General features: G+C 31.4%; 1 protein-coding gene across 11 annotated transcripts in view; it reads left to right on the top strand.

Moving 5' to 3' along the window:
* The window catches only part of LOC134724525 (PDZ and LIM domain protein 7-like), a 50,482-nt gene extending 33,637 nt beyond the window's left edge, over positions 1-16,845 (top strand). For 4 of the 11 annotated variants that reach the window (XM_063587604.1, XM_063587603.1, XM_063587600.1 and 1 more), the window contains 8 exons: positions 110-307; positions 2,258-2,334; positions 3,605-3,854; positions 4,528-4,539; positions 9,935-10,121; positions 11,145-11,265; positions 12,081-12,196; positions 13,720-16,845. In XM_063587604.1, the coding sequence (XP_063443674.1) occupies positions 110-307; positions 2,258-2,334; positions 3,605-3,854; positions 4,528-4,539; positions 9,935-10,121; positions 11,145-11,265; positions 12,081-12,196; positions 13,720-13,797 (1,039 nt within the window). In that variant the 3' untranslated portion in view covers positions 13,798-16,845. The remainder of the gene's footprint in view (positions 1-109; positions 308-2,257; positions 2,335-3,604; positions 3,855-4,527; positions 4,540-9,934; positions 10,122-11,144; positions 11,266-12,080; positions 12,197-13,719) is intronic. The other 7 variants (XM_063587609.1, XM_063587607.1, XM_063587606.1 and 4 more) reach the window with 4 other exon arrangements.
* Positions 16,846-20,941: the final 4,096 nt, after the last annotated feature.

The following is a 20,941-nucleotide window of genomic DNA, read 5'->3' as shown; positions in this document are numbered from 1 at the left end:
TTTGTGTTGTAATAAACCAATTTACAATTGTATACTAAAGCCTTAACATTCATTTTAGTTTTTAACTGCATGTATGATTTATAGACCCTCCTATGCATGATAATTTCAGGGATAGTGATGAGAATGAAACTTCAAATCAAAGTGGTGCTGATTCAGAAATCGATGAACAAGGCAAAAAGATTTACCGACCCTCAGAGACATTCAAACTCGTACATGAGGCAGAAAGTGGTGAAAAGAAAAATGAGGACGATTATAAACCGAATCATTCTCGAACATTTAAATTTTTACAACAACAACTTAATAATGGGTAATGTGAATTATCTTTTCACTTTAAAAAAATATATCTCTTTAATCACAAATCTCTTACAAATGAACTTGTATTTTCACTCAAGACTATACAAGCGACTTGACACTTTGATACTGCACAGAGAATGCAATCACTTTTCTTCATGTATAATTATTTTGGACTATTTTTGATAGAAATTGAAATCAGCAGAAGTTTGACTAGCAAGATTTTGTTTCATATATTTCTCTATGACAATAAAAATAGGATCTTCTGGCACTTTCCTCAACTGTTAAAAACTTAGTACTTTAAACAATTTAATTTTGATAGCTTTAGCTTAGATACTTAAATCTGTCCTCTTGTAAATTAATAGTTTTTCATTTTTAAAGGGGCATTTCTGCCTCATCTTGCCAAATTAAAATATTCATCACTATTTTCATGAATGAAATAATGGTCACTAATTTCTCAGAAACTATAAATGAGAGCTACATCATGTGATGTGTTTCTACATTCATTGCTAGACAGCTTAGTTTATGGAAGACATTTGTAATTATAAAAAGGGGTATTATTAGTGTGCTAAACCTAAAGGGCTGAACCAGGATTTTTTTAATGGGGCTGAATTCTAGAAAACTGAGTAGAGTGGGGGGCTCATTTTCGCCATATCTTTCCATGTTTTCTTCAGCTTATGTTCAGGTCTTTATGTTTTTGAAGTATACTGATATTTCTATATGAAGATAACTTCAAATGCAAAATATTCTTAGCTTGAAAACGTGTTTGTTTTGAGTAAAATCATCTGAAAAGTTGGATTAAAGGGTGTTTGAAATTTCTGAATTTTTTGTCAACGGGGGACACATATTCGCCGTTTTTACATATCTATTTAAAACCAAATAACTGCAGCTTTAAACAATATTTATCAAATAAATTTCATTATAGACGAATAGCAGACATTTGAAAGGTGTAAAAAAACTAAAATTTAGGGCAATCAATCAAAAGAATTACTAAGGAATGCTTCTTTGAAATCGTTTTTGTCATTCATGAAATTGGCTGAAAATCGTTGTCCATTTTTCGGTCTTTGCCGGAAGTGCCGAAATTTAGTCTCATTTTCAAAAATAATCATATTTGTTATAAAAATATAATTTAACGGCATATTTCTTCCATTTCAACCATCCTTTGAAGTTTTTACACCTCAAAATCATAAAACGGCGAAATTGTGTCAACGGCGAATATGGGCCCTCCACTCTAACAGATTAAATGTTTTGAAGATAATGTGCTTCAACAACTATATATTTTTCTAAACAAAACCGGTAGAACACAAGCCTTTTCTCCACTGAGTTTTTCACAGCACAATGCATTTTGTTTACATCAAAAATACACCTTGTTCAGTTTCCTGTTTAGTTTTTCACCTAATTTGCTTATTGAAATTCAAGGAATGCCTATTGAGTATTGAATTATCATTATTTTCTGTTGTCCGAATACTTATGTCTAATTTCGGCATGTGCATGAGCTTGAAGTTCACTTGAATTTGCAATCCATGTTATTGATAGAACAGTTTTCAAGAATGTCACTAAATTTTGATTGCCTGTTCTGCAATGCATATTGATATGGCATTTGTTTTCAGCTCAATTTTATTGGTACTAAGTAAATGAATAATGTTATATGGTAAACATAAACACATTTTTTTTCTCCATAATTAATTGATATGAGTGTGTGCTATTTTCAAAATCTTCATTCCTTACCATAAATGCTTTAATTTAATGCTGAACAATTTTTAAGTTCTAACAAATGAATTCCACCATGGTTAAAGATACCCAAAAAAGCTCAAGGAAAAAAGAATGGTGGTAAAAATCAAATGTCTGATTCAAAGGTAAATTGAATATTAAACAAACCCTAATGGTAATGGGATAGCAGAATTTTTTCTTCTATTTGAAATTTTATTTTGATGGTAGATAATAATTTATAGTATTGTTTTTCCAGCAGTGATGTTCAGCAATCAGCACCACCATCTGCTCCAAAGGCGCCTCCACCGCCGTCTGCTCCTAAAGCGCCACCTGGTAGGTATAAGTAGTCAGGAAATAGGACAAAAAATTTGCTATGAGAAGGGACTTGATAGCCAAATGGTTATTGTCGAGCCTTCGACTTTAGTCGAAAAAGTGAGACTAAGCGATCCTACATATCGGCGTCGGCGGCGTCAACAAATATTCACTCTGTGGTTAAAGTTTTTAAAATTTTAATAACTTTCTCCAACTATCCTGGGTTTGTACCAAACTTAGACAGAAGCTTGTTTATGATCATAAGATAGTATCCAGAAGTAAATTTTGTAAAAATAAAATTCCATTTTTCTGTATTATACTTTTAAATGGACTTAGTTTTTTCTGCAGGGAACCAAAACATTCACTCTGTGGTTAAAATTTTTAGAATTTTAATAACTTTCTTAAACTATCCTTGGTTTGTACCAAAGTTGGACAGAAGCTTGTTTATGATCAGAAGAAAATTTTGTAAATTAATAAATCCATTTTTTCTATATTTTACTTTTAATTGGACTTAGTTTTTCTGCGGGGAACCATTACATTCACTCTGTGGTTAAAGTTTTTAAAATTTTAATAACTTTCTTAAACTATCCTGGGTTTGTACCAAACTTGGACAGAAGCTAATTTATGATCATTAGATTGTATCCAGAAGTAAAGTTTGTAAAAAAATTACTCAGTTTTTTCTGTAATTTACTTTTAAATGGACTTAGATTTTCTTACAATCATAAAATAGTAACAAGAGGAATATTTTTATTGATTTTTTTCCTCATTGTTGTTGAGCCTGCGATTTACAGCAAAAATAGGCGAGACACTGGGTTCCGCGGAACCCTTACAAATTTTATATAATATGAAAGTAAATATATGTGGTATGAATGCCATTGAGACATCTTTCCACCATAGTAGAATGATAAAACTAACAGTTTTTTGTATGTACAAAACAATAATAAAAAAAGAAATGTGACTTTTAACTACAAAGGGGTTTTAGTTCTGGTCTTTTGCTTAAAAATACCCAACAAGTTGCTCTTAAGTTTATTGGTATACTGGTATCTTGACCAGTTACTTGCTGATTGAAGGTCAGTGGTTCATCCTTGTCACTTCAGATTCTTCTGCAAATAAAAGTTCTTATATTTTTAAGAATGTACCATAATGGAAATGTCAGAAACGCTTTCTAATCAAATAAAGGCAAATATGCATTGGGATGTGTCAGAAGTAAATCAGTCTGAAATCTATAATAGCTTTGACGTTTATGATTTTTTACATAAAGATAACTTCTTAGATTTATTTTCAATTTCAGCATCAAAACCAGGAGTTTGGACGCCAGGGCAATCACAGGGAGGTCATGCTACAGCCCCTAAGCCATTCTCTCCTACTGTACAGCCATCCCCTCCTGCTCCAGGAGGACCTCGTGGAGGGGCTGCACCTAAACCTACTGGGGTTGGTGCTGTTAGAGCTAAGAAAGGAGAAGCATCTATGTTTATGTCTGGTGATGCCGCTCCTGGTGGCCAAAGAACACCAGTATGTAACTCCTGTGGCATGAATATCAGGTATGATCATATGGAAGACTTGTAATCTTCCCTAATTATGATATCACCTGAAAAGGGTGACATATTTAATCAGAAGTTTTTATATTAGAGCTGGTATGCCAGGGGCTTTAGATTTTTAAAGATGAGGCCCAGGAATAGACTCAGTGCTTTTAGACTGCCATTCATGTAAGCCAATGCTGCTTGTAAGACTTGCTTTTCTTGAAAAAATGACAACATTTTGCGGTTTAAAACTATATAAGTTTCAATCCAGTTTTGCCCAAAGTCTTATGAAAAGCAACAGTTTATGGAAAGTATGGCTTTGTTTGTAATTGTTCAGGTTTGAGTAAAAAATGGTAAAGAAAAAAATCCTGACTTTTGGTTGCCAAGAGAAATATTCAACTCCAGTTTGTTGCAAGAGTTGTGTCCCTTTAGTTTTTAGCTTAACAGTTCATTTTAGAAACATTTTACTCACAATTAGATGTATAATATTATTTTTAGAAGTTAAGTTCTATAAAAGGTGGATGTTCTAAAAATATTTTGTCAGAAAATTAAAAATATGTATATCGTTTGACCTGGTTAAATATATTGAGCTATTGAGCATTTTAGTCACTGTAAAACATCTGAAAATGTCAAGGTTTTATAATTCTCATATGAAATTATGCATGTATTTGTTAAATCTTGATTTGTGTTTCAGCGAACAAAAACGGTAATCCCGCATTCTTAATAGAATAATCATCTTTTATATAAGATGCATGTATTCATCAAAATAACTTTACTATTGGTGATTGTCTCTAAGTTACAACCCATACAAGTTGACTGTTTAATGTTTGTATGACACTCATCAGGGTTCACCAAACTTATTGTCTCTCAAGCATTGAGTATAAGTTCAATTTTCAAAGAAACTTTAAAAATGTTTTGCAATTTTGATAGATCCTTGCACGTATCAGACAATATGTACACTTTTATCTTAAAGAGTAAAGCTTTGGTATTTCATTTGAAAATGCTTTATTTTTTTAAGTTTATGAATTCTCTTTAAAGCCTTTTTTTGACAAATTCAGCATCAGCAGTTTTTACTTACAATTAAAAGTAAAAAAACTAAAACACTGAACTCAAAGGAAAATTCAAAACAGAAATTCCCCCATCAAACGGTAAAATCAAAGGCTCAAACACATCAAAAGTCACCATTGAACTCATTTCCATTGATATTTGAGGTATCACTGAAGCATTAGAGACAATGAATTTGGAATGGTCTGTTAAATTCATACACTCATTGAACACTCTATTTCTATAGGTTGTACACCTGAATGGTCTTGAAGGTATACAGGTGCATGGATTACAAAATTAATTCTACAGTCCAAAATATATCTTTTTCTTCTATTGTATAAGAAATAGATGACCTGAGCAATTGAAAGAAATTGAAAATATTTACGAATGTTTAAAAAAGTTAATGTATAGTAAATGTATGTCATGCATCTCTTTAGTAAATCAGTCATCCTTTCCAAATCTAGATACACCAAACACCTGTTGCATGACTGTATAGAATCCCTTGATATATTTATATTGTAATTAGATGACTATGAATGTTATATGCCCGTGTGTAATTAGGGGTTGTGTCTCATTGACACTAACCCCCATCTCACAGGTTTGTGTCCTCGAAACTAAATTTTCACAGAGGTATTTTTGTATCTAATGTGCTGTAATATGTTCAAGACATATTTCAAAATAATGTTCTCATTCTGAGCATACTATTACTAAACTGTGAGGTTGTTCAAGGCATACTTTAGAATAATTTTCTCATTTTGAGCATACTATTACTAAACTGTGAGGTGAGAGCGACAACAAAATGTAAACACTAGAATATTTATCATTGTTTTACAAATTTGCTTGAATTTCTGCAGCTTTTAAACCAAAATATATACCTTGTCATTGCCATATACTTATAGTTAATATAAATTTATAAATTGTATGGTTTAATATAATGGATCTATAAATTTCAATGAATAAGTCTTTTATGATGTGAATTATGTAATTATAAGTTACCTCAACTTAACAACATAAAGAAGAATACCGGGGTGATTTACCATTTTGGTTGGACGTAGAGGGGGCTTTATTTTTTATACGACGTCGTATATTGCTATCACGTTGGCGTCGTCGTCGTCGTCGTCGTCGTCCGAATACTTTTAGTTTTCGCACTCTAACTTTAGTAAAAGTGAATAGAAATCTATGAAATTTAAATACAAGGTTTATGACCATAAAAGGAAGGCTGGTATTGATTTTGGGAGTTTTGGTCCCAACATTTTAGGAATTAGGGGCCAAAAAGGGCCAAAATAAGCATTTTCTTGGTTTTCGCACTATAACTTTAGTTTAAGTTAATAGAAATCTATGAAATTTTGACACAAGGTTTATGACCACAAAAGAAAGGTTGGGATTGATTTTGGGAGTTTTGGTTTCAACAGTTTAGGAATAAGGGGCCAAAAAAGGGCCCAAATAAGCATTATTCTTGGTTTTCGCACAATAACTTTAGTTAAAGTAAATAGAAATCAATGAAATTTAAACACAATGTTTATGACCACAAAAGGAAGGTTGGTATTGATTTTGGGAGTTTTGGTCCCAACATTTTAGGAATTAGGGGCCAAAAAGGGCCAAAATAAGCATTTTCTTGGTTTTCGCACTATAACTTTAGTTTAAGTTAATAGAAATCTATGAAATTTTGACACAAGGTTTATGACCACAAAAGAAAGGTTGGGATTGATTTTGGGAGTTTTGGTTTCAACAGTTTAGGAATAAGGGGCCAAAAAAGGGCCCAAATAAGCATTATTCTTGGTTTTCGCACAATAACTTTAGTTAAAGTAAATAGAAATCAATGAAATTTAAACACAATGTTTATGACCACAAAAGGAAGGTTGGTATTGATTTTGGGAGTTTCGGTCCCAACAGTTTAGGAATTAGGGGCCAAAAAGGGACCCAAATAAGCATTTTTCTTGGTTTTCGCACCATAGCGTTAGTATAAGTAAATAGAAATCTATGAAATTTAAACACAAGGTTTATTACTATAAAAGGAAGGTTGGTATTGATTTTGGGAGTTTTGGTCCCAACAGTTAAGGAAAAAGGGGCCCAAAGGGTCCAAAATTAAACTTTGTTTGATTTCATCAAAATTGAATAATTGGGGTTCTTTGATATGCCGAATCTAACTGTGTATGTAGATTCTTAATTTTTGGTCCCGTTTTCAAATTGGTCTACATTAAGGTCCAAAGGGTCCAAAATTAAACTTAGTTTGATTTTAACAAAAATTGAAACCTTGGGGTTCTTTGATATGCTGAATCTAAAAATGTACTTAGATTTTTTATTATTGGCCCAGTTTTCAAGTTGGCCCAAATCGAGGTCCAAAATTAAACATTGTTTGATTTCATCAAAAATTGAATAATTGGGGTTCTTTGATATGCCAAATCTAACTGTGTATGTAGATTCTTAATTTTTGGTCCAGTTTGAAAATTGGTCTAAATTAAAGTGCAAAGGGTCCAAAATTAAACTAAGTTTGATTTTAACAAAAATTAAATTCTTGGGCCTCTTTGATATGCTGAATCTAAACATGTACTTAGATTTTTGGTCAAAATCAGGATCTAAAATTATTATATTAAGTATTGTGCAATAGCAAGTCTTTTCAATTGCACAGTATTATGCAATGGCAAGAAATATCTAATTTCACAATATTGTGAAATAGCTAAATTTTTTTTAATAAAGAGTTATCTTTCTTTGTCCAGTATAGTAAGCAAGAAATATCTGCAAGAATTTTTTTTAATTGGAGTTATCTTTCTTTGTCCAGAATCAACTTAAATCTTTGTTATATACAATATACAATGTATATTCACTTTTTACTACCAACTGATAAATTTAAATAATCTTTACCATTCAGTGAGGTTTTTTTTACATCTTAATATTTTATGATGTATTTAAATGAGTAGTAATTGTTGCAAACTCCATTAGAATATTTTAATTGAAATTGGTTTTGGAATAAGGGAAATGGGGATGTGATTAAAAAATTGGGTTCAATTTTTCTCATTTAAAATTTCATAAATAAAAAGAAAATTTCTTCAAACATTTTTTTGAGAGGATTAATATTCAACAGCATAGTGAATTGCTCTAAGAGAAAACAAAAAAGTTCATTTGAATACATTCATTCTGTGTCAGAAACCTATGCTGTGTCAACTATTTAATAACAATCCAAATTTAGAGCGGAATCCAGCTTGAATGTTGTGTCCATACTTGCCCCAACCGTTCAGGGTTCAACCTCTGCGGTCGTATAAAGCTACGCCCTGCGGAGCATCTGGTTCTATTATAGATTATTTACACCATTTTGGAGGAAAGAAAAGGGTGTGCTTATTATACTGTACATGGCTTAATACAGTAGTTTGCATATTTTATAAAAAATCTTAACATCTGGACATACTGTTTCCAAGAACCTTTTTAAAGATTAACAGTGACTTTTTAGCACTCATAAATGTATCACCTACTATTTATTTTAGCTGGTAGAATTCTTTAAATAATTAATCTTTTTAGCCCTCACAATTTATCATCTAACATTTATTTTTGTTTACTAATTCAGGGTTCGAACCTTTGGACTAGTAACATCTTTTTACCCCTCACGTTATCATCTAACATTCATTGGTCAATGGTAAATTCTTTAGCTGTAATTTTTTATGCAGGGTTAAGACATTTTTGTGTTTAAAACTTGTGTTACATTGCATGCACTTAAAAATTATCAAGAGTTTTTTATTGACCTTTTTCTCCAAGGAAGTTTTTAATGGCGTATTGGAAACGAAATTTGTCAAAGTTAAAATATTGTCACACGATTGGTTTCCGAAAGAACAATTTATTGCATATACAATATTTTCATCTGCTTCTAGAGTTTGTCCACTGTTTTCTAAAGACGTCTTTTTTAAGTGGGATGGAAACGTACATTTGCTGTAACTTTCCCGTTTATAACATACAAAAATTGAACTTATAATGCAAATTTCAAAGCTTTTTGATGGGATTAAATGCTCTAGAAAAATATTGGAAAGCTTGTTTAAATGCCCAATTGCATCTGTTGAAACCAAATTTATTTACCAGCAGATGATATCAAATTCAGGTTGAGGTTCAAAACCCACAATGATTTTATTTATTCACATTGTGGAACATATTTATTACACTAATTAGTGACAATTTATTTTTCTTCAGTTGTGTAAGTTTTTCCAAAAATATTTTCAGCATAGGTGTCAACCTGTGGATCCTTAACCCTCTTGCTGCCAGATGAACACATGTGTCCACACCAACTGTGTCTAAGGGACACATATGTCCATGTTTTAAGTTTTGCAAGCTTCTCCTCATTGCTGTATCCTTTCAAACAAAAATTCAAAAAATAAAAAGCGTTATATTTTCTTTAAAATGTAACGGTCATTTTGGTGTGACGTCATATATGGAATGACGTTATTGTTGGACATCTGACATCACAGACATTGACATCTCGTATCACAGACATTGACATGTCATATTTTCTAGCAAACAAAATGTCACCTTGAAAAACAACTGGCAGCAAGAGGGTTAAAGGTTCCACTAAATACATTTCAGAATTTAAAAAAAAATCTTAACTGCTCAAAATTTGAAAGGAATCAATTAAAACTTGCATTTTGAATTCTTATTGTATTATTCGTATTCAGTTGATCTATAGTTGCTCTAATTAGCTTGCACATGCAAAATATTATTTTGATTGAAATTGTTAAAACATAGTATTATATATGTGATATAGAAAGTTGAAACTGTCAGAAATGTTGTGTTCACCAATTATCTTCAAAAATAAATTAAATTTGTTTAAATATGATTATTACAGTTCTTTTAAAAACAGAAGAAGTTCTACTGCTGAAAAGACAATATAAAGTTAAAGAGAGCAATTAAATGGACTCTACTCAAATACTTATTAATGGAAGTTATGAAAAGTTGACACCTATGTGTGAGTGGAATTTTTGTCCTACCATGCATGGGCTTTACCTTGTCTGCTAGAAAGTTTATCACCAGTCGAACCATTTTGACCTAATTACCCTAATCTGTGACCGTTCTATTTACAGAGGGCCATTTGTGGTAGCGCTAGGTAAGACCTGGTGCCCTGACCATTTTGTCTGTGCCAACCCTCGCTGTGGTACTAAGTTACTGGATATAGGATTTGTAGAAGAGGGAGGATTTTTGTACTGTGAGAAAGACTATGAACTTTACTTTGCACCTAAATGTGCTGTCTGTGGTAGTGCTATTGTTGGGGTAGGTATTAACACATTGACCTGATTGAATAATTCGGTTTAAGCAATGATACCAATTTACAAGATTCTTGTCTGAAAAAACCATAGCGGCGTTTTACATTTGCGCTGATCTGCTTATCTTTTGCCCCAATTTTTCTTTCACTTGCTCCCATTTTTTCCTTCATTTGCGGAGATTATGTACATGTATATTACAGGTTGAATGATAGTTTTTATTTATCATTATAAACCTCTTCCATTATTTAGTTGAACTAATGTCATGAATGTTATGATACAATGAATTATAAATCTTTTCTGGATGAGTAGGGGGAGTATTTATATGCTACACATCTTTTATATATTCCTTTCACAAAATTGAGAATGGAAATGGGGAATGCATCAAAGAGACAACAACTCGACCATAGACAAAACAACAGCAGAAGGTCATCAACAGGTCTTCAATGTAACGAGAAATTCCCGCACCCTGAGGCGTCCTTCAGCTGGCCCCTATACAAATATATACTAGTTCATTGGTAATGAACGCCATTCTAATTTCCAAATTGTACACAAGAAACTAAAATTAAAATAATACAAGACTAACAAAGACCAGAGGCTCCTGACTTGGGACAGGCGCAAAAAGTTGACAGAGCTAATGTATTTTTATTAAGAGGTTTATAATGAAAAAAATAAATCACCTGTTAATTACCTGTACACAATCAGCGCAAATGAAAGATTGATTTTTTTTTAATCAGTGACATATACAAATCATCTGGCACATATTTTAATTTCATTGCTTTTTCATTTGTTTTAAAAAGAAAAAGCTATTTGCAGGTTGTGAACAGATTAATTTTTTTTCAACTGGAGTGAAAAATTTCTAAAAACCTTCTTGTTTTTTTTACATAATTCAATAAGATTATTAGATTCTTATGTTTTTATTATAGAGTTAATTCCCTTTTTCCAAATATTTATATCTCCTAATCCTTGAGTTGTATGAAGCAGAGAAAATGTTTTTGATCAGAATTAACAATTAAGTTTTGATATTTTCCAGGAATGTGTAAATGCCTTACAGAAGACTTATCACCCTAAATGTTTTACCTGTGTACAGTGCAAACAACAGATTGGAGGAAACCAGTTCCATTTGGAAGATGGCAAACCTTACTGTGAAAATGGTAATAAAATGGCAAATGGGTTTAATAAAATAAGAATTTCACTTCCTTTCATGACTTATCTAGATTCGACTGTATTATCTTAAAGTTGTTTTTACAATGTACTGTAAATTCAGAAATTAATGCGAGGTTTTTATTATTGCGAAAAATGCGACTGAGTTGTTAACGCAATAATTTAAACTCGCATTTTGAAATACTTTATATGAATTTAACAGGATTTTACTCAAAATCGTAAAAATTAAAATCGCATTTAAGTCTAAAATGACAAAATCGTAATAATAAATGCACGCAATAATTTCTGAATTTACAGTAATGAACATTTATTTTTGAATTGTCAGATCAGTTCACATCAAACTTTTGAGAAGGACCCAAAGTGAAGGCATATAATTTAAAACTCTAAGAAGAGTTTAGGCATATATATGTGGAAAATATGCTGCACAGCCTACTGGAAATTACATTGACTATATTAACAGAAGTGCAGCCTTCATTTGATTAATTTGTATTTAATCTTGTTCATCTTACACTTTTGGTGTTGCTTTGACGGAGTCAAAAGCGAGACTTAGGTATGCTGTTTTCTACGGAACAAAAAAATAAAATAAAATTCTTAAAAAAACTGCTGATGATGAGTATCTTTTATGGAATTTTTTCATTCAATGAACGTGACAGTAACTACTAAGATAAAAAAAAAAAAAAAGATCATACAAACATTAATTTACTATTGACAACCTAAAGTATGTCATACAACCATTGCCAATGAATGACATTTTGATGATGATTCCATGCCACAGGTGTTTAACAGGTACATTTTTCTATTGTAGATTGGAGACAACTTTTCCAGACCATGTGCCACTCTTGTAATTTCCCGATTGAACCTGGAGATAACTGGGTCGAAGCTATGACCAAAAACTATCATTCTGGATGTTTTAATTGTTCTGTAAGTATAAATTGTCTTTTCCAGTTTATAACTACGCCAAATATAGCATCTTCAGGAAGGCCTCAACTGGCTTTTTTATTGTTGAACTCTCAAAATATTCTATTCCACTATGCTTTGTGCAAACTAGATTATTTATTCTACTGTGGAGTCATTATTTTTTTATTAAATACCAATTTTTGTGAATTTCATGGGTACAGGTGAACCACAAATTTAAAAATTCAATGAATTATTAACAACTTTTAAATGAATTGTTAACAACTTTTAAATGAATTATTAACAACTTTTAAATGACTTTTAACAAATTTTCCATAGACTTGTATGCAGACATAAGCAAAACAAAGAAATTAAATATCCACAAAAGTGTAAGTGTTCCCCAATCCACGAAAATGGGTACCAAAGTAAAATAAATGAATCCACAGTAGTTTGTCTATACAGGAGGTATATTTTAGCGACAGACATTAACAGACATGTGTCTTTGCATAAAGAATTAACCCTCATTTACAAATAAACACCTTAATGCTATTTTTCTGCCATTACTGGACATCACAAAAGTTCCAGTAAAATTTTGAAGTCACAAAAACGAATGTTTGATGCTGTAATGTATGACATTACAGGTCAAGTGTCACTGATTCACAAATACTGTAATTTCAGAAATTATTACAAGGTTTTTATTAATGTGAAAAAATGCGACAAAGATTTTATTTAAAGGGGGTCTCATTGGGGGGTTCCAATCCCGGATCCCGCTTACTGTTTTTTCAGATTCCCGTATTCCGCTTATACTATGTACGTAAGCAATTCTCATTTTTTTTCATTTCCCGGGTCCCGCAAAACCTCATTTCCCGTTTTCACGCCACAATAATTTGACTTTCAGGTGTCACGCTTACAAAAAATCGGCAATCCCGCGTCACGCTTAGACCCCAATGAGACCCACTTTAAAGACATGCTTTAGATGTAATGTCTTTTTTGCTTGGTCAAGACTTTCATGTCCTAAGGTTGCTTTAAGTAGTCAATGTCTTTCAACAGAAACCCTCCCGCCAAAAAAAATTAACTTCAAAAAGCAATTAACTGGTGTCACAATGTCCAATTACAGGTTTTCCCAAAAAATAATATCAGTTTAACAAGGGCAGTTGATTTATAAAATGTAAATTGGAATCTAGTGTATTGTTTAGAGTCTGCTTTATTGAAGCTTTTGGTATTTGTTTAAAAATTACATATTTAGTTGCATAATTGTAGTTTAATTGAACTTTCCATTACTATAATTAAACTCATCATAGATACCAGGATATAAATTTGTATATATAAAAAAGAAGATATGGTATGATTGCCAATGAGACAACTAGCCACAAAAGACAAAAATGACACAGATATTAACAACTATAGGTCACCGTATGGCCTTCAACAATGATCAACGCCCATACTGCAGTCAGCTATATACTCCAGGTGCACATTTCGTCTGCAAAAGGCTCATCAGCTTGAATCCAAAAAAGTAAAAATGACAAATAAAGTATTTTTGTATTTTTCAGACATGCCAGATTGGTTTAGAAGGACAGCCGTTCTTTGCTAAAGCTGGTAAACCTTACTGCAAACAACATGCTCGATAGATAATACCAGATTGTAACCATGGTAACCAGTGTGTTCTTAGATTGCTCCACTACATAGTATAGTGCCTTAACATATCTCCATTTGTAACATTGCATTATGGGATGTGAATGTGATGTTACATATTTTTAACTTATATATGCAATAGAAGAAATTTTTAAAATGTTTTATTTTGAAAACTGGATTATTTATAGTATATATAACGAATTTTGGAATGAGTGAGTTTTTGTAAATTGTGTAAAAAATATATTATTGAATAGCTAGATTTATTGAAATTTGTTATTATTGATATGGAATTAATTAGATACAGTGTAATATTGAAGTGTATGGAATTACCACAACCGAAGAAAAAAAAATGAAAATTTTTACGTTATATTTTTCATGTTGATAAAGTTTATCATAATTCACATTTATAATATAATTACAACTATAAGAAGATGTGATATTGTCAAAAGTAAAAAAAAAATCATTTATATAGTTTTCATGGATCTGAAATCCATATCTATTAAGATTAAAGCTCACACAGCTATTGTCATAATGTCAACAGGTCTTCATTATAAAAATTCACTGATATACTATTTTTTGATGAATCAGCATAGTTTTGATAATTTTATATTAAAAATCTTTAAGATAAAGTTTAAACACGCACCCAAAAATTATACAGAAATCCATACAAAATCTGATTAAAAATGTAAGCTAATGGCTAAATCTTTTAGATGCTGAATTGAAAATATTCAGGTTTAGAACACAAGACAATTTTTTCTCTTTAAAGTGCAATTAAAAAGGCTTTCTCTTTATATAAAATAAATCAGAAAGCTGATTAGAAGAAAACTTACGGCTTTGCCTTAAAATGTTAAATGAAACACATATCTGTTGTTATGAGGCCCAACAACAGATAAATGTTTCATTAACATACAAATCATTTCCATGACTTAAGACAATAACATTATTATGGTGATAATCAATTTCTTGATAACTTTTCAAAATATAGTCCTCCATTATGTAGAAGATCACTATAAAGCGCCATTTACAGCAACATATCATTTTCAGTTAAGACAATTTAGAGAAAAACATATCCAGTCGTAGAATCTACTTATAATTTAATAATGTTACTAAATTTTGTAATGACAAGAATTTTTTCCAAAAATAAGACAATTTAAAAAAAAAATGCAGATAGATATGAAAATTCTCTGAAAAATTCTCATTAGTAAATACATGAAATATCATCTGCTTTATAATCAAAAACATAATAGCTCTCAAATATCATCTGAAATGGTTAAGACATAGCAAGTTTGGTACTGGTACCTTACTTTATAAAGATGCACTAAATTATTCTTAGCAATAAAGATCTATGAATGATCCACACAGCAAGTGTCTAACAAGGTTTGTTTTTTGTTAGTCTGAAGCATACTTACAAACAAAATGTAATTGTCACACAATATATATGTGTATATTTTTGCCACACAATATATATATTTGTATATTTTGGTGTGTGTTTATGGTAAACAAGACAACAAGTTACTTGTGATGAATCAAAACCTTTGTGATAGTATTCTGTGCCTTTAAACTTTTATATTTCTATATGGTTTTTTTTCCTTTCTCACTGCTTTGTATTTATATCAAATTTGAAACTTAATGAATGGTATTAACATCTGGACTCATTTGATAATCAAAAATTTAATAATTATTTCTATAGTTATACATTACAGGGTTAGAGGGTATAGCTATGACTTTTCAAATTCTACAAAACCTTTAAAACATATAAAATTTGAACCTGGTTTGTGATACAGGCATTGCAATGTTCTCATTTTATTAACTATTAGAACACATTTGATAATAACAATACAGGGTTAGAATTTATAGTTAGGAATCTTTTCAAATTCAACAATGTCTTTGACATTTATTAAAATCTAACCTTGTGAGTGATACAGTCATCTGAAGTTATTCTCCTTTTAATAATTATTAGAACAAATAAGACAATAACAAAGCAGGTTTAGAATGTATATTTATAAATCTCCAAAGTTCATATTTAGTGTGCAAATGATATATTTGAATGAGATGTGTTTGAGTGATTATTTTTGTTAAGAACATATTATTTGTTGGTTTGTTATATTTATTTATGTAGAGATTTTTTCTTATACAAAACAGCTTCTTCCTTTTATGTCCCATCATGAATTTTCTATTTTTACACGTTACTATGGTATATCTTTATATTTATAATAGTAGCTTTTTCTGATTATATGATTAAAGCAAGATCATCACGCTAGAAATACATTTATTGGATATGCCTTGCTTTCAATAAATATGCTAGCTTATAAAAAAATTATTAACACAAATTTTTGTTTCAAGACAATGATTTTTTTTACATTATTATACAAAAATGGTCAATAATAATAATTTACAACCATAACTTTAAAAAAAAAAATCACTTTTGAAAGTGAAGTTTTGAGTTTGATTTCTGTGAGAGAAAAATAAAACTGTACAATGATGAAAGTGTACAAGCTAAAGATTGATTCAGTAGCTAAACATCCATTCAAGTACTTCAGCTAATACTTTTCAACTGGAAATACACAAGATCTTTTTAATGAGATGGGCAAACCATTTATTAGAATGCCTCATGATCTCCAGATATATGCATGTGCTGGATGATAGTTAATTAGGAGCATTTATAAAATTATTCAGTTCAGCTTTGTACATGTATTAATTATGATATTGATTAACTGAGAAAAAGTAGTGATATTATGGTATGCGACTATTCAAGACAGTGTAAACATTATATTGTATAAGATATGGAAACACAAGGTACAAAAGAGTGGCACATCTGAGAAGATGTGACTGTATAATTGGTTATCTGTATCAATAAATATATCACAGTGACCTACTTTAGTATAAGGATATTGTTATTGGCTTGTAGTACTTAATTAATATTGAATGTACATGTATTCCATAACGAACAAAAGAATTTAATTCTGATAATCATTGTATAACCCTGCAATGTATATTATAGTGGTGTTAGGAATGTTGAGAAATAAACTTGTTCTTAAGTACAATTGTTTATTTTTACTGATACCTGAAACAAAGGTAGATGCAGTATAGAAGTTGAGGTACACTGCTTTATTTCATTGGACAGTTAGGTCGTTCTCTTGGTAAATTACACTATCATATAAATTACACTATCATATAAATTACACTATCATATAAGAAAATAAGATGTGGTATGATTGCCAATGAGACTTTTCAATAGATACCAAATGACATAGAAGTTAACTATTATAAGTCCCTATATGGCCTCCAATGAGGAAAACCCATACTATATAGTATACTATTAAAGACCCAAAAATGAAAAATATAAATTATTTCAAAAGGAAAAAACTACTATCCTGATTTATGTAAAAAAAAAAAGAGGATAAACAAAAAAATCAAATATGATGTACAGAAACAAAGGACATCCACTCAATTTCTGATGTCAAACACTCATATCAATCAATGTATTCGTAGAAAGTAGATGTTTTTGTGTTCTGTTAAATTGTTCCTTTTAAAATTGTTATACGATGATGACTGATGTTCCCATATTTTGACTATTTTATTGTTTATTTAAGGCATCAATGTAAATATAACGGAATTTGATAAGACTGTCATTAAAGTGAGAGGGTTAGCGCTATAGAACCAGGTTTAATCCACCATTTTCTACATTTGAAAATGCCTGTACCAAGTCAGGAATATGACTGTCAGTTCTTATCCATTCGTGTTTGATATGTTTTGTTATTGATTTTGCCATGTGATTATGGACTTTCCGAATTGATTTTCCTCTAAGTTCAGTATTTTTGTGATTTTACTTGTTACAGGCTTCTGACTTACAAAAGGTACTTACAGAATATGTCGATGTTTAACATGATTGCTGGTGCTGAACTCTCCTAAACCTTGAAAAGTGGGTTTACATTTCAACGTTAGGTCAAACTCTAAATTTTGGTGAAAATGGCTCATAATTATTTAAAGAACGTAAAAACCCGAACAAAAACACTAAATAGCAATATAATGTGGTTTGAGTGTCAATTAGACAACTGTACATTCCAGTCACAATGTGTAAAAGGCAAACAATTATAGGTAAAAGTACGACATTAAACACAGTGTTTTGGCTCACACAAAACCACAAGCTATAAAGGGCACCAATGACTAGTGTTAAATCATTCAAACCGGAAAACCAACTGTCTACAAAAAGGCAACAGTGGTATACCACTGTTCAAAATCATAAATAGATTGAGAGAATACAAATCCTAGTTGCAATCCATTCAGTCACGTCTCAGTCCTTACAGCTGAACGGACGTGCTGGGTCAGCTCTCCTTTACCCGCTATCTTCGATGAGGGTTTATTGCTAGATGGTCAACGACATACTACTAAGATGACAGAAACCAATCCATGCCGTACAGAGAGACGTAGTAGTAGGCGTACCCGCGTTAACATGCCTCCAAAACCATTGTCTATTATGGGGAGTGTCATGCCGATTAGCGTCCGAGGGCTGTATCCTAGGTTGTTGGGTGATACGACCTACATTTCACTGCCTCCGGGCTTTGGTCCTTATAACGCTTCCTGTCATCTTATAACTACGTCCACGATTCATCTACCAGTACTCCATCATCGAGGCTAGCGGGCTGCCAAGCTGACCAAACTGGCCCTGAAAGCAGCCGTTGTGAAGTAAAGAAAACAACAAAAATAGTCAAAAAGTAAAATCAACTCACCAAAACCAAGATGGCGGCCTCCTTTCGGCGTCCTTTGCTACCCGTTCCTGACCCACGGCACAAAATATTTAAATGCTCACCAATCGTCTTCGGGCACCGAGCCGACCGTGCGAGGGCTGAAAAGCCAGTCAAGGTCGTTAAACACTTCCATATATAATCCTAGTTACAAACTTAAACCGAGGGAAACACATCAAATGTACCAGGCTTATAATATATGATACGCCAAACGCACGTTTCGTCTAAATAATACTCACCCGTGACGCTCAGATCAAAATAGTTATAAAGCCAAACAAGTTAAAAGTTGAAGAGCATTGATGACCCAAAATTCCCAAAAGTTGTGCCAAATACGACTAAGCAAATCTATGCCTTGGGTTAAGAAAATCCTTAGTATATCGAAAAGTTCATACTTTTGTAAACAATAAATCTATAAAAATGACGAAATAATAGATTTTCTTGTCAACACCGCAGTGCTGACTACTGGACTGGTGATATCCTCTGGGACTAAACTTCCACCAACAATGGCATCAACCGGGTTAATGACGTTGATTTCCTTGTTATCATTTTGGTATTACTCCCTCTTTACTCTTCATGTTTTAAGTGGGTTTTTTTAATTGGTTCTATTACATACCTATTTGTCTGAGTGCAATCTGTCTTTTTGCAACGATTTTGCTATTCCAAAACAACGATGAAGGACAACACTAGAATGAGGTTTATTTGACCTAACATTTAAATTAATCTTACAAAAGTTAACATACTTAATGTGACAAAAGGGTTAACAAAAAAGTTTGCGTAGTTGATAGTACATATCGTATGAGAATTAAAAAAAAGCCATTTTAGTCAACATGCGGTCGTCAGTTGTATAAACAAAGTGTTAGCACGGCATTTAAAAAATCCAAATTCCCCAAATTACAAAAAAAAAGATATCACACATGTCACTCCATATAAACCATGTTGGTTTCAACTGATGGAGAAGAGGACTTATATCTATCAGCTTTCATTTTCAATGGAAAACTTTCTCACTCACAGTTATCATAACTAGCTAAAATACTTTCTTACTTATTTTTATATATATTTGATAAGCATAGAATCATTTAATGCGCAATTTGATAAAGAGATACAAATGCTAATCATACAGTAAATTAAAGAGAAAATTATGTGCCTATTTATATGTTTTCTCATGGACCTAAAAATAAAAGAGAATTGTGTGTGTCGGTATATATAAATTTCGTTACATAGGGGAAGATTTAAGAGAATTGTTTGGCTACTAGTACATTTATGTAAACAACAATGTAATGCTTCAACAATCATTATTTATATTATTACCAAACTTATACGTGGTAGTTGTCACTTAATGAGGTATTTAAAACTAGATTGCGGCTGTTGACATAGAATATTCTGAATCTCGTATCTATCATTATTTCTTATAGTTTTATATCTAAGACATTTTAAACTCCTAAAACTGTTGCCGTAATTGCACACCTGCATTTGATGTAAGATCGTCTCCAATAAGCATTTTATGTACAAAAAAGCTTAATATGTTTTTGAAAAAATGGCTTTAAACAAGGCAACAAATAAATATAAAAATAATGTTATCGTTAAAATTGTTTCCATTTATCCGATTTCACATGCAAATATTCAGTGCTCAGAATTCAGATATAAATGAATTTATTTATTATGGAAAGTTTGCGACACCTTAACTATGAATCTTCAACCATTGAAAGTGATAAGGTCATTTTTCCATGCATAAAACACTGAATTATTCAAAACACTAAGGTTTTCCACCCTAGGCATATACAAATATCCTTATTGTTCTGGCAGACAATTTTGCAATTTTGGTTTTAATGGCTCTTCAACTTTGATTGGAGCTCAACTGCCTGCTGAGTATAATGTGAAAAAGTTTCGCCTCTTACGTTAGAAATCATAAGCCCTTCAATAAATTTTATAACCATTGGCCCGATGTAACTTCTTGGGAATATTTCTGTAGTTTTTTGTGTAATGTTTTGACAGTTGTTTGTCTGTTTACAATGTTGTTGTCTGTTTTTCTTTGAATTGTTCTTCTTATTTTTTCCCTTTGTATCATGATAATTTGGAGAAAAACAAACCAAAAACAAGATGACGTTAACTATGCCAATTACAGCAGGATCTGATTACCCTTCCGGAGCACCTGATATCCCTCCTTTAGTTTTTTGTGTGGTTCGTGTTGCTTATTCTTTAGTTTTCTATGTTGTGTCATGTTTTTTGTTTGTTTGTTTGTTTGTCTTCTTTCATTTTTAGCCAGGCGTTGTCAGTTTTTTTTCGATTTATCAGTTTGACTGCCCCTCTGTAATCTTTCGTTCCTCTTTTACTTTACAGTGACATAACTATATGACTATTTTTATAACAATTTTCAACATGAACAGAAAATTAAAAA

This window comes from Mytilus trossulus, chromosome 7 (genome assembly GCF_036588685.1).
Source record: "Mytilus trossulus isolate FHL-02 chromosome 7, PNRI_Mtr1.1.1.hap1, whole genome shotgun sequence".
Taxonomy (NCBI): domain Eukaryota; kingdom Metazoa; phylum Mollusca; class Bivalvia; order Mytilida; family Mytilidae; genus Mytilus; species Mytilus trossulus.
This window is presented reverse-complemented; position numbering and strand designations above follow the sequence as displayed.